At 40.0% G+C, this 15,161-nt stretch overlaps 1 protein-coding gene across 1 annotated transcript in view; it reads left to right on the top strand.

The window, feature by feature from the left end:
* SYNE1 (spectrin repeat containing nuclear envelope protein 1) overlaps positions 1-15,161 on the top strand; it is a 514,523-nt gene that overhangs the window by 487,969 nt on the left and 11,393 nt on the right. Inside the window, exons 132-143 of the mRNA XM_019550064.1 lie at positions 2,226-2,408; positions 2,812-2,949; positions 4,869-5,060; positions 5,934-6,267; positions 7,219-7,287; positions 8,959-9,101; positions 10,009-10,135; positions 11,109-11,320; positions 12,623-12,823; positions 13,115-13,243; positions 13,858-14,070; positions 15,007-15,099. Coding sequence (XP_019405609.1) covers positions 2,226-2,408; positions 2,812-2,949; positions 4,869-5,060; positions 5,934-6,267; positions 7,219-7,287; positions 8,959-9,101; positions 10,009-10,135; positions 11,109-11,320; positions 12,623-12,823; positions 13,115-13,243; positions 13,858-14,070; positions 15,007-15,099 — 2,034 coding nt within the window. The remainder of the gene's footprint in view (positions 1-2,225; positions 2,409-2,811; positions 2,950-4,868; positions 5,061-5,933; positions 6,268-7,218; positions 7,288-8,958; positions 9,102-10,008; positions 10,136-11,108; positions 11,321-12,622; positions 12,824-13,114; positions 13,244-13,857; positions 14,071-15,006; positions 15,100-15,161) is intronic.

Here is a 15,161-nt window from a genome sequence, read left to right on the forward strand (position 1 = left end):
GGGAAGTGGTGCTGGCTCCTACCCTGGGGGTCTTTAAGAAGAGGCTTGATGCCTACCTGGCTGGACTCATTTGAGCCCAGTTTTTCTCCTGCCCAGGCGGGGGGTCAGACTTGAAGATCTACAAGGTCCCTTCTGACCCTACTTCTATGATTCTCACTGTCTGATCTCTGCTAAAATTACAAAAAATGATCAATATTGACTCTTCTCCAGCAGTCCCAAAGCCATTTGAGTATCTCCATTTTGGATGGAAAAGGTTCTTGGACATTTACACAGCTTTTGAGCATGCTCCAAAAGTAGTCCAGTGGTTCTGGGAAGTATCTCAACTCCATCAAAAACCCTGATCTGTGAAGCATTCACAAGACACTTACTTGATTGACACCAACAGCATCAAGTTCAGTACAGAACTCTATAGTCACTCTGGACCATTGGTGGTGGGCCCACCTTTAGTGCAATAGTCTAGCAATAAAATCATTCATGCAGGAAAGGATGTAGGCCCTCATCCATGTGAGGAGACTCAATCCTTTATTCTGCCACTTTCTGTGAGAGAGAGATCCCTAACCACTAGGTAGTGCACTAAACTGGTGAGGTTGTCCTCCTGTTGAAGCTGAGACACTAAACAACCACAATTCCATGATTCATGGGGCCAGAATGGAAAGCAACAGGAAGACTGGCTGTAGCTCTCTGATGAGGACACCCCATCGAAGGGGGAAACTTGGGTTTTAGTCCCCGTTTCTAGACCTCTTTATGTATTTTACGGTTAAACAGCTATTGGTTAAAAGAATAGAAATAACACTAGCAGTAATCACTGGTCAACTGAATTCAGTGGTCCTATCAGTTAAGCATCTTCCTTGTAGATGCACTTGGATCCAAAGATGTTGAATGTGCCTAATGTTTCCCACTGAGTCAGGTGTTTAAGGTTCAGGGCTACAGTTCAGACTCTGGCAATTCCTGTTGGCTACCTCTAAGTGCCTAGGCAATCTGGATTGTCCTTTTTGATAGGGAAAACTTTTTTCATTGATTGACTATCGGGCACGTTGGTGGCTTAACCTTGTCTGATCTCCTTGCTAAGGGCAAGGTGCCTAATTTATAGGCATTACTATGCCTTAAGTGGAAGCATCTACAAAACTATTTGATCCATCCCTTAGTCATTTTTTTTCTATTCACAAAATACCAACCAATGAAACCTTGCTTTTAAGATGCTATTAATCCATAATCCAACATTTTTAACATATTTCTACCTTTGGATGAATCTCAGCCTGCTTTCTCTAACCGGCTTTGAGAGTTTGTTTGGTTTTTTAGTCACATAGTTTATTTGACAGCCTAAGTCGCATTAGTGTTTCTGCTCTTGCATTGGTTGACTGAAGTTTTTCTGACTGAAAGGAGGATTTGAACATGTGGCAGAAGCATTTGCTCAAATATAGGATTTTATAAATACTGACAAAATGTTCTTTCTATGAGTACTTGTGCAAATAAATATGTGCACACCTGTATATGGAAGGTAAAAAATGCCTTGAATGCCATTCCAGTGAATATATAGTTGTTCACACTATTGACAAATTCATCTTCTGGCATCTATCCAGTGTTATTACTATAGACGTTCATTGAGTTTAGAGAAATTCTATGAAACCAAAGGAATTTTGGCTTTCTTGTCTATAGAAAAATGATGAGCTTTTTTGTTTTGTTTTTCTTTCCCCATGGCAAACTCAAAGTTTAGTTCATGTCAGTATAACTTGAAACCCTCTAACTGTTTAAGGCACTTTTGAACTATTTCACAGTTCATACATTCCCACAGTTCACACACTCCCTGCTCTCAAAGAAGCAGGCTTAAGAATTGTTAGAAAGGACATAACCTCATTCATGGGATAAAATTGCACTTGTCTGTCATTCTGAAAGGAGGATTCGAATGCATTCCAACTTGTGGATTTGTAACACAGTGTTTCTCATAGCTCTTTCTAGTCTAAAAGAAAGAATCTGTTGCACCAAACATTTTAACCAATGTTGGAGTTAGTGGGGTTTGGCAAATGGGCAGTCCAGCCCACACACCGCCAAATTGCCCTTTTGAGAGTGAACTGTCTAGTTTTGACTGACTATCCAGGAATGCTGGTGGCTTTATCTTGACAATTGACCTCCCTCAATGGCAGTCCTAAGACCAAGAACAAACTGCGGCACTATTTGCATTTAATAGTTTCAGGGGCTGAGTGTCTGATGGTATGTTTTGGTGTTAGGCGTTCCAGAGACAGGTACATGAAAGTCTGACTCAGTTGGAGCTGATTAACAAACAGTACCGCCGTCTGGCCCGAGAGAATCGCACTGATTCTGCTTGCAGCCTCAAGCAGATGGTCTATGAAGGGAACCAGCGATGGGACAACTTACAAAGGCGAGTCACCTCCATCTTGCGTAGGCTAAAGGTACGTCTCCATTTCAGCACTGCCCTGTATTCACGGAGTGTATTGTAAGCTTCAAAGATCATAAACTCACACAGTTTTTTCTGTCTGGGTTTTTACATCTTGTTTTTTTTACAGGCAGAATTTTTATGGGTTCTCTTTCTAATGTGGTGAAGTGAGAACTTGCAGGAGGTGAACCTAGATAGTTTGCTCTTTCCGGGAGGAGAAGAATGAGAATGTTTGCTTGCATCAGAACTTTTGTAGCTTTACTAGTCGCAGCCAAAAGCATGAGATGGGAACTTGAAAGACTCTGGAGGGGGTGGGAAAAGAGAACAGATTCATTTTCAGTTAAACTGTAAGGATAGTATACATGAAAGCTAGATAATTTGGCAGCCTAAGTTTCCCCTCCCCTTTTCTGCTTTTTCAGCATTTTATTGGCCAGCGTGAGGAATTTGAGACGGCCCGTGACAATATTCTGGTCTGGCTAACGGAGATGGACCTGCAGCTTACCAATATTGAACACTTCTCAGAGTGTGATGTCCAAGCAAAGATAAAGCAGCTCAAGGTAGGAGAGAGAAAATGGTCTGTCATCAAAACTAAATTAGCAGAAGAGAGTGTAAGAAATGGCTCCTGGGAAGTATTTTTCCATGCAATTAAAGCCTTGTACTTGTAGGACAATCCCCAGCACTGGCATTTCAGACAGGATCACTGGATGCTGTGAGCCTTCCAAAGGTGCTTTCCTTGCAGTGAGATAGAGAGGAAATGCCATGTGCCTGTCTGGCCACCTTAGTTAAATACAGATTTTCAAAAAGTATAGATGATCACCTGCAAGTCTTGAGGTTTCTAGAAACATAGGATTGGAAGGGGCCTTCTGAGCCATCATGTCATGCCCTTTGAGTTCAAGGACAATTATTAATCCAAAGAATCCCTCAGTTGTTACTTCAGACTCTCACCCACAAATACAAGGAATGATACCCAGAACACCAAGATGAGCATATACTGTGCCACAGGTAAAAACAGGGGAGATGGGGGCCTTGCCAATGCCCTGTCACAAAATGGGGAAGTGGTTAGTTAATATATATGTTCAGACTGTATATGATGTTTCATGGCTCAGTGAAATCATTTCTAATGCCTAAACCTCTGGGTTATCATCAAGGCTGTAATGACTGCCCTGTTTGTAAATAGTTTCTATACTACCAGCATGTGAATTGCTTGCTGAGAGCAATGAGATATCTGCAGTGTTTATAGCACTATAGAAAACAATATGTTAGTGTGTTAGTTTTAGAAACTGCATACATTCTGACTATTTTATTGATATATACTTTTGTATACTTTTAAATGTGGCTTGTTTGAAAAACAGTTCTTTCCAAATCTGGCATGATCCAAAACTAGATAATCCATTGACTCCTATTTTTGGTAGTTCATTTGACAGTTTAGTTGTGGAGTACTAAATGTCACCACCAGTTTTTGCTTTCTCTGAACACCTCTCTAAGGGCTTCTATATATGTGCAAGGTTGTTGCTCCAGTACTCTGTAATTACAGTACGTTGGAGTAGACTCAATTAATCGAGTCTTGAAGCGTGGTAAATACTGCTTTCCAGCAGACTCCAGAGTCACGTGTATCAGTGTCCCTGCGCTGAAAAATCATTCAAGCTTTAGTTAAAGTGACCCTGCCACAGTTTTTCACTGTAGGTGAAAATACACATGTATTGAAAATACACACTGTAGGAACACTAATACACATGACACTCCAGGCACGTTCATTAGTGTGAGTCTTGGAGCTGTATTAATTAAAATTGTCCCCCCGCCCCACCACTTCCTGGAGCATGTCTATAAATGCCCTAGACGTTCAGGTCAAGGCATGATAAGATCTGATGCTGGATCCACACAATCATGCCTCCTGCCATGCCATGCATGCCATGGCAGGAGTTGTGGTTGTGGGATCCAGCATCAGATTCAGTTACACCTTATTGCTGATGCTGGGGAAGCCCAGGATTACAATTCCAGGCTCCCTGTGCACTGGCAAGTAGCGGGCTCCCACAACTGCAAGCCCTGCAGCTGATGAAGCTGGCAGCTCGGGCAGTGAATGGCACACCCCTGTGGCTGGGAGCCTTGTCAGCTGGTGGTGCTCTCAGCCACAGGGAAGCATCTGGCCATACATTTAATTAATAGCATAATAAGAAAGAACCACAAAATTATTACATATTTTTTGTGGAATAACAATGTGGCTTATTCCTTGTTTTATCATGCCACTAATTGATTGAACGCATAACTGGATCACAATTTAGGATGTGATAAACTGGTTAACCATGCCTTAAGTGTAACGTGTAAATGGGACATGAAAGATGTGTAGTCATCCCTGGTTGTGTTTGGTCTGCAAACTATCCTAGTTGTAAAGCTTTCCAAGACTTGGCTTTTTCAATCACTTAAAAGCAACATAAATCAGTTGTAATAACAAGAAATCATGGACTCTTATACTGCACAGGCTTTCCAGCAGGAGATCTCGCTGAACAACAATAAAATCGAGCAGATAATTGGTCAGGGTGAGCAGCTGATAGAGAAATGTGAGCCCATAGATGCAGCTGTCATTGAAGAGGAACTAGATGAGCTGCAGCGTTATTGTCAAGAAGTCTTTGGTCGGGTGGAGCGCTACCACAAGAAACTGATCCGCCTGCCTGTGTGTAACCTTTTTTTAACTTACTTAGGATTTGTTGTTAATTTATAGGTGCAATGGGGATGTCTATCTGTCTGTCTGTCTATAAATAGTAAAAAGAACTTGTGCAATCTTGCAGAAATATCCCATCATCTTCGTTTGTTATAACTGTGATAACTTCATCTCTCTGGTTTTTGTTTCATGATAGGTTACATCTTGTTTAGCGTGTGAGCTCTTTAGACTTAGCCTATCTTGCTTTTGTGAGCCAGCATGCACATCTGTGCATTATTAACAAATGTTTCCTGAATATTTCAGAAATAAAAAGTGCTAGTGCAGTACTAGGGATATAAATTCTTTCTACCCTCTATAGTCAATTCCATGGCTGATCAAAGTTATTGAATTCCTTGGGGAGGTCAGGAGGCAAGCATTTACCTCCTGTACGGCAGATGAAAATTCAAGTCCCCAAAAGTGAACAGGCAGCCAGGAAGTCAAGGAGGTTTTCAAAGCCTGTCTTGAAAGCTCTTCTGAAGGAAAGCAAAAGAGGTGGTTTCAGAACTTGAAAGAACAAATGACAGCAATAATCAGCTAAATCTCCTTGATACATTTTATAATTTGTTTCTAAAATACTGCACTAGTTTTGCTTCCTTTATAAAGATAATATCTGGAATAAGTTTGGAGACAGTTACCAGACATGAGACTATACAGATGAGCATTAAGGAGTTCAGTTGAGTTTAATCTTAGCCTTCTTACTCATTTTATCCTTTCATTTTATATGCATTAAAAAAAAATTGGCATCCTGTCAGCTTGAATGTTACCCGGTGACATTTTTATCTCATTGACCTAGGAGGAAAGGACATTGTTTGAATTAATAGGCTTTGTGCTGGTGCTTCCTTCTAGCTAACAGACGATGAACATGACCTCTCTGACAGAGAAGTGGATCTGGATGAATCAGCAGATCTCTCTGACATACACTGGCATGACAAATCTGCAGACAGTGTTCTCTCCCCTCACCCCTCTTCCAACCTTTCACTGTCGCTTGCCCAGCCTGTGAGAAGTGAGAGGTCAGGGCGGGATACTCCTGCTAGCGTAGACTCCATCCCCTTGGAATGGGATCATGATTACGACCTCAGTAGGGACTTGGAGACAGCTGTTTCAAGGGCACTACACTCTGAGGAAGAAGAAGGACAAGAAGACAAAGATTTCTATCTTGGAGGAGCAGCTAGTATAACAGGTATGATTGCTCAGCTTGTCACCCTCCCTCTTCCATGTGCGTGCGTGCTCTCTCTCTCGGCCTTTCTCTTCTCTGTCTCAGGAAAGGGAGACAAACATTACATGTAGGATAACTCAACCAGAGAGCTCTTAAGCGTATGAAAAATCATTTTAAGGAGCCCTTGGAGATCTTGAACACATGTCCTAGAGTGATGCCTCTGGCCTCTGACATTTCTGCACTTCTGGATGACTGCAGCTTAAAATTTTACAGGGGAGTAGTCGATGCGTGACCAAGAGGGAACTGGCTGTCTCAGTGCCTCCGCTGTCTGCCAGATATAACTGTCATCTGCAGCATTAATAGCTAAAACTTCTTTGACTTAAAGAAATGGGATTGGATGAAAGTAAGTAGCATGAGACAAAGGGAAGAGAAAAGTCCAAGGAAACATCCACACCCTGGGCCAGATCATAAAATCCTTAAGTGGATTTTTACTCAACCCTTATTCAGGCAAGGCTCTCACATTGACATCATTGGGAGTTTTGCCTGAATTAGGACTTTAGAATTTGGCCTTTTATGAGAATAACAAGCCTGATTGTGCACAACTGCATAATAAATGCTAATAATGAGTCAAAATATCAGTGTAGGTGAAGCCTGTAAATATGTCCTGTTTGTTGTTAGGGAGGTCTAAAGGAAGGATTTTTTTCCTGATGCCTGAGTGTTGCTGCCTTGTGCTTTTCAGTTTTCTGTCAACATTTAAAAATGGGTTTGATTTTTTTTTTTTTTCTTTTGGGAGTCTAATGGTCTTTTCACTAGTCATGCTGTGATTCAGTTTTATATTCTGTTTGCCCTAAATAAGCATGTCAGTTAAACTAGAACTGATGATCTTCACTTTCCAGGAAAATGGGTTTCCTACTAGAGAGAGACTGAAGCACATTTGCTGAGCTATCCATTCAGATTATGCTTTTATTTTTGCAGATGTAGAGATCCCTGAAAGCCCTGAGGCGTATGTAAAACTTACTGAAAATGCACTCAGAAATATTTCTGGTAGGCATAAAAAAGGCCTGAGTACAGCTAGGCCAAATGTTGTATTCCACACTTTTAACAATTTCCTCTTCTCTTAGCACATTTTCTGTACCTCTCACAACTCATAAGGTAGTTTTTTTCCTCACATGCTACCACAAGCTTGTTAATACAGAATTCCTTGCTTTACTTACCACACTTAAAGGTATTGTTGGGTGCGTGGGTGAAACAGGAGTGGAAAGTGTTTCAGTTCAGTTTCTGGCTAACCAAACCTGATTAGAAGTACTTTGCTCAAATTGGTAGGACCTGCTTGGAGTTTGGAGGCTATTATAAAAGAAAGATTTAAAGTAAGAAATTCTTTTAACAGGATCCTGAGCCTTGCTTTTCCTCTGTTTCTGTGGAGATGGATGCAGAGGTGGAAAGGGATGAGAACCGAATTTAAAAAGCCCAGTTCATTGCCTACATCTTTATATCTTGCATAACTATACCAACCAACTTTTTACTTTGTTATAAGTTGTGTGTTAGCAGTTGTTCCTCACCATTAGAAGCAGAAATAGTGATTCCTTGCCAAGCAGCTTTTTAATAATGCAAGGGTGAAGATTTTATTAGGTCACGTGGTTGCCCTTTTACAGTGGAAGATTTATCATGGGGACAGCTCTCACTTTTTACATCCTACTGACAGAATCTTGGAGAGGTTATGTGCATGTCCAGATACCTTCACTCATGACCTCTCTTGACTCAGTCTTCACTACAGACTTGAAAGTACTTGTGCTCCCATGAAAGTTTGAAAATGAAGGCAAATCCCTAAGTCACAGTTGGTGATAAAACAGCTATGTTTCACTGTTTCCTTTTTTGCAAATAAGTGTTCCAAAAAAAAAATTAGACAATGCTAGGAAAAGAAACTTCATAGGGCACATCAGGAAGTGCAGGAAAAGATGTATGGTTGCCCTTCCTGTACTGCTTCCAAAGTTTTCAGATGCCCAGAGATATTAATCAGTCACCTCCACTGAGAGACATGGTAGGACAGCCATATGTTTCCAGCTAGACAGAAGTGGGGGAAAGGCACACAAGTGTTTGGATGTTTGTCTGTGTAACTAAACTAAAGGAAATCAGACACGTTGCAAAGGTGAAATGATCTCTGGGAAGTTTGTCTTGTTTAAAAAACATTGAGTAATGGCATGGTGTCTAATTCTAGCAGCTTCACTTGGCAGGCACATACTGCTTTTCCCCTTTTGTAGTAGAATAGAAACAGCATTCTTGATGCAAACTAGTATTCCACTCAGTCCATGGCAGTTTTCTAGATCTGAAAAAGCATAATGTCACAAAACTAAAGTATGAGGACATCATAAAATCCTGCCAAGACTTTAGTCTTTCAGAGGGATCAAGAATTATTTTGGGGAAAGACTCTTTAGAACAGGTTGCCAACCTATATGCAAATATGAAAGCTTTGATTAATATCCTCATGAGGAGTGCAGTCATCAGTATAGTCATCTGTCCTCTGGAAAGCTGCTAACACACTAGCATGTAATTAGTTATCATTTTGCTTTGTCATTTCTCAACACATATGCCACTGCAATCACCTTTTCCATGCTGTTTAACTTGGTTAGTGCATCCCTTATATGTTTCCTTGAACCAAAGCAAAGATTTTGAACAATGTCAAAGTCATAGTCATTACTTCCATGTATTTTGCTGTAGGAGGGCCAGGTGCTTTGGAAACGCATCTCCGTCAGCTGGACAAGGCCTTAGATACCAGCCGTTTCCAAATACAGCAAACAGAAAACATCATCCGCAGCAAAACACCCACAGGGCCAGAGCTAGATTCAAGTTATAAAGGCTACGTGAGTATCATAAGTATCTCACCTATTGAGAGAACAGGTATCGAAAATATTACTTTTGCTGTAGAACAAATAACTGTAAGTTAGCTATAACTGCCTATCAGCTGCACTTCCTCATATACGCAGATTGCCAATGCTATATAAAGTTAAGTTGTTTGTGAGTTTAAATACCCAAATATGATCCTGCAAAAGGGGCTAGCAGCCTACAGGCTGCAGACCAAATCTGGCCTATAGAGCATTTTGATCCAGTCCACAGGCCTGGTGCCTAGAGGCAGTGGGCTTCGGCAGCAGTCACTTTTTCCCATATTGACATGGGGGGGAAAAACGGAGGCAGTGGCAAGTCCTAGCACCCTTCCACCCGCCACTGAGCCAAGCTGGGTTAATCTCGCCTGCAGCCTTAGAAGGTTGCCAACTACTGCCCTAGAATTGACCGTCCAGTTAGATTTGTGCAGATGTCATTGTATTTTCTCACATATTCATTTATTCCTGTAAAGATGATTCTTTAAAAGAAAAAAAAAATACTTCAAGTTTAAGAACAGATTTTTATAGACTAAGCTGTAGTATTTTGTTTTGCTGATGAGTTACAAATATGTATCATGTAACTTAGTTTGCATATGAATTATTAATAAAACGACACTTATTGCGAGTAGTTTAATTACAATATTCAAGTTTTATTCAAACTTCCCCATTCCAGTTTGAATGGAAAAGATCTGATGCTTAAATGCATCATAACATTTCCATTCTATACGTACATAATTTGCAGATCATTAAAACTATAGAATTCCTCCCATTCTTTTCAGGTTGAGACCTATCTTCAGAAGTTTTATAGAAATTGCTTTGTAATCAGCCATTTAACTCATGAGTTATTTCTGCATGGCATAGCTTAATATGTGTTTCTTTTTTTTAACAGACGAAGCTTCTAGGTGAGTGCAGTGGGAGCATTGACTCAGTAAAAAGGCTTGGTTACAAGCTGAAAGAAGAAGAGGAGAAGCTCTCTGGATTTATTGATCTGAACAGCACAGAAACGCAGACAGCTGGTAAGTACTGTATAGTCCTTCCACAGAAAGCAAAGGAGTAACAGTTAATGGCCACCTATACATGTGCTCAGGGTAGTGGGGAGGGGGGGTGTTTTAAGTAAAGTGGTTCCCAGATATCCGCCTTAATTAAAATGGCTCACTGTTACATGTATTAAGCCCCTACATATTTTAAAATGGCTACTGGGTGCTTTATCTAAAGCTCATTCAATAAAGTTTAGATAAAGCATCCCCATGGACATTTTAAAATGCATGGAGGCTTAATAAACATGACAGTGAGACAAAGCTGGAGCATTCTAAGTAGAACACAGAACAGACTCGATTCATCAAGTCTGCTCCAATGCATTCCAATTAAAACGCAAATGAGCACATGTGCCATGTTCAGTTTGAATATTTACCTGGTATTATCCAGTGAAGTGGTAGTTACGGTAGTTCATGTTTACTAAGCTTGTGTACACGCTTCTCTCTCCATGTGTGAAAGGATGATTGTCTGTGTTTTCATGTATAATTAAACCTTTATATACATGAAAAGGCATAATTACGTGGATATACATCTCATACACATTCTTACATATTTGGTGGCTGCTTATATTATGAACTATAATATTACATGCAAAGGTTAGATATCAGAATAACTATCTGAAAATACAACAGTCCTTATTTATTCATGGTAATTATGCATGCAAATGTAGCTGGATCATTTTCTTTTTAGGTTAACACATAGTACATAGGGTTCCTAAATATTTACTAGCATAAAGTCATAGAATTTAGAGATTAAAAAAATCTTAGATCACCTGGTTCACTCTCCAGATTATTTACTTTTGCCATATGAAACTTGATTCTCAGTATTTTTTAAGTTAATTTGGGATATGTTAATATTTTGTTCAGGCTACCCATTTTCTGTAAATGTTGATGTAGGTAAATATTGCTTTAAATCATTTTACTGTAGCTCAGTTACATTTCTCTGTTTCTGCAGGTGTGATTGATCGATGGGAATTGATCCAGGCTCAAGCTCTAAGCAAAGAACTAAGAATGAAACAAAATCTGCAGCAATGGCAGCAGTTTAACTCTGACCTGAACAACATTTGGGCTTGGTTGGGAGAGACAGAAGAAGACCTAGAGAAGCTCCGTTGCCTGAATCTCAGCACAGACCTACAAACCATTGAGCTCCGAATTAAAAAATTAAAAGTAGGTTTTATCTCTGTTTTCAGTCAATTGCTCTGTAAATAAGTTGCAGTACACCTTATCAATTCAGCCACATTTCATAGATGGAATCCTTATCCCCACCAGTCCTGCAAAGCAGAATTTAGCTAATGAGTTAAATGAGAAAGTGACTTTAGAAATCATATTAAATTAAAATCTGTTCTAGCACACCATATGGTAAAACACAGCTACTTTTAAAAAAAACAAATGTTTACTTTTTCCTGGCAGTTATTACCTTGCTCTTGCTGTTGGCATTTTGTTCTCCAGGGGGCTGTGACTTTTGATGCTTTATACTATAAAACCAGGTCACATTACAGGGTCCAGTCTCTCATGCCCTTGGCTCAAATGATATGGAAACAAAATATAAAAGGAGCAAGTTCCACTCCTGGAGTGTGTGTTTTCCAGGGAGAGAATGCTTCCTACAGTGCCGAATCTAATTGCTTTAGAAGCATTAGCAGACTTTAGGTAGAAACTAATAGAGCTGTACTCAGTTATATGAAGGTTACTGTGACATAGGACTTTATGAGGAAAATGCTATAAAATAAGAGAAGAGGATCTTATCCTGTTTCACTCAAGGAAGACCCTCGTATCATACAGACCCTGGAATCATACGGTTAGGGCTTATTTTGCTAGTTTCAACGCAAGCACCAAATCAAAGTGCTTTTATATGGTTTGTGTTTCCACACATCAGAAGGATAACATATTTACATTCTCTTTGCACGCTGCTTTTTCCTTCAAGAGAAGTACAACTTTTAACGTAGGATTAATATGGGTGACAGACTCAAGTTGATACTTGTGAAAAAAACACCCCATAATTTGCAACGAAGCACAAAGCAGAGGCAAAAGCCTTTTTGGGAACTTCTCAGTGACTGCCCCACATTTTGTTTAGCTTCCCAGACTTTGTATAAATAGGCTATGTGGTTTTTGCCAGGCCCTTTCTGACATTTGAAGTATGAGCCAAATTTTCTGATGTTTAAAATTGCATCATAACTAAAGGCATTTCAGTCATTAAAATTTTAATTGACTTTGCTCTAATTTCATTTACAATAAAACTTAAAGTATGCTAAAGAGTGAGCATTTGCAAAGTTACCACACAATGACCATGGATGTCTGCTGCTCCAAGTAAAGAGGGAAATGGTATCCTAAGTTACCCTTGTGTGGTAACTGACAGCAAACCCATTACTTTTTAATATTGATGGTTAGAGGAGGTGGTTCTTGATGTCTGTGTCATACTTCCTGTGTCTTGAATTTTGGGTCCTGTTTTCCTTTTATTTTCCTATCATCCAGGAACTGCAGAAAGCAGTTGACAACCGCAAAGCTATCATCCTTTCCATCAACCTGTGCAGCTCAGAATTCATTCAGGCTGACACCGAAGAGAGCAAGAAGCTGCAGGCGCGCTTGTCCCAGATGAACATGCGTTGGGACCGTGTATGCAGTATGATAGAAGAATGGCGCTGTTCACTGCAGGATGCCCTGATGCAGTGTCAGGTCTGTACTGTCATGTGTGAGATCATTCTCTTGTTGATACTGTGCTGAGCTTTGGAGCTGCTAAGGTTTGCTTAAATTGATCTTCTTCTTCCTGCACCTGCTCCATCTTGCATCCTCACCAGCTAATATTAGGGTATAAATAGATGAAACAATAGTATCAATATCATAGGATACTTATATAAGCTGCTTTTATGCAACTGTTACGTACACCTGATTCTGCAGTGAGAATAATGACACCTGAACGATGCTGGATTTTTGTCACATCTCTAAAGACTCACCTTTCTACTGTAGGATTTCCATGAAATGAGCCATGGTTTGTTGCTTTGGTTGGAGAACATTGACAGAAGAAAAAATGAGATCTTGCCAATTAATCCAAACCAGGATTCAGACACACTGCAGGATCATCACAGACTACTAATGGTAGGGTTGTAAACACCTACTATGTTTAAAGGTTTGACAAAAGTTGCCAAGCAGAAAGATGGTATTTCTGGAGGTTAGTAATTAATCTGTTATGTGTGCTGGACTATCAGAAAGTCTGGGGCTGGCATCACTATCGGTAGAGTACTTGGTCCTGGCAGTAGTGCAGTTCACGGGTAAAAAAAAAATGGTTTCAATATGAAAACCATCAAGGCTACTGTCTAATTATCCTGCTGGTGGGTTGGGGTGGGGGTTATGTGTGTGCATGTCCCAGAGAGAGGGGGAGAGAGAGGTTTTGGAAAATCTTTTCTTAATGAGAACTTATTGAAATAGACAGGAATGGTGAGAGATTATACTGCTTACAGTTTAATTACAGGAAAGAAAAATGATGTGCATTTATCACTTTACTTCATTAGAAGAGTACTTTCCTTTGTTACAACTTGCAAGGATTTTAGGGGTATGGCTACTTTGTTTTAGTACTTCTACTGCAATGATTTTGGAAGCTTAAGTGATGCCTGCATGCTCTTGTTTTTTCACTTTTTATAAGTTCTAGCATTCTGCTTCACATATTGCACAATATTTAAGTAGAAAACTCTGATACTTTGCTGTTGTAATAGCAAATTAGACGTGAGCTGCTAGAGTCTCAGTTGAAAGTTGCATCACTGCAAGACATGTCCTGTCAACTACTGGTCCATGCTGAAGGCAGGGACTGCCTGGAAGCCAAAGAAAAGGTGCATGTCATTGGAAACAGGCTCAAGCTTCTCCTGAAGGAGGTCACTCGTCACATCAAGGACTTAGAGAAAATACTAGATGTTTCAAGCAGTCAGCTGGTAACTATTTTTACTACTTGTCATTCATCCAGAGCTACTTCCCTAATTAATCTTTCTTTCTTTTTTCAATCTGTAAATTGTGCCTAGTGGCCCTTCTTTTCTTGCTTGGGAATGTTATGCTCATCTATGTGGTACAGTTGTTATGGATTCTCCATGTATATTGTCAAGTAATTTTCCTATCTCTGGAACAGCAAAATGAATGAAGCACCTTGGCTGCTGCTATTGCCGCAAAGTATGTGGAGTAGCTACAAACACTGCAGTATGCCCAATTTTCTTTGTAGGGCAATAAGCATCTACCTTCCCATTGTGACAGTCATGAAGATGTTTTTAAAATTCCTTTGTACAATAATAAGTCTCCTAGGTTTTTTTTCTTAGCTGTGGAAGCATACTTCATGTTTGCACAAGTTATCCTGTAGATGAAGTCACTGGGGGAGAGGGGAAGCGTTAAGCATGCCTTCATTGACTAGAGCAGTAATAAAGAGATGATTTTACCCATTCCCATTGCTTTAGTCCCTCTCCTTTTGTTCCCCTAAATCTCAATTAGCGTAACATGTAAAGAACATGATCTGTTTTTAATCTCTCTGGCATATCCCTGTCCAAATGAATTGTATCTGGATATCCATGGTGAGCATCTTTGCATTTACACGCCATCTCTTACTATTTTAAAATCACTAACGAGCATCTTACTTTTTGTTACTGACTTTGCCTAGGATGATTAACTATTGAGGACCGCTTTGTTTTTTTCCCCCTCTTCAGAGCTTAGTGGGAATGTCTTCCAGTGATTTCACCCTACAGATTGACATACATTTAAACCTCCCTTGATCATTTTTTAAAGGTTGAAGATGGAAAGAAGTCTGCTAAAACCAGGATTTCATCCACTTTCCAGTTTCCGTAGCAAAACACTGATTCTCTTCTAATCTCCATTCTGAATCTTAGGATTTGTCCTCATGGTCCTCTGCTGATGAACTGGACACATCAGGATCTGTTAGTCCTGTGTCTGGAAGAAGCACCCCCAGCAGACAGAGAACGGTAATTTTATCCTAGACATTTCTGTCACCTCTTGGGTGGGAGCACCAGATGTTTTACTGCGG

This window comes from Crocodylus porosus, unplaced genomic scaffold, assembly GCF_001723895.1.
Source record: "Crocodylus porosus isolate Cpor-Errol unplaced genomic scaffold, CroPor_comp1, whole genome shotgun sequence".
Lineage (NCBI taxonomy): Eukaryota > Metazoa > Chordata > Crocodylia > Crocodylidae > Crocodylus > Crocodylus porosus.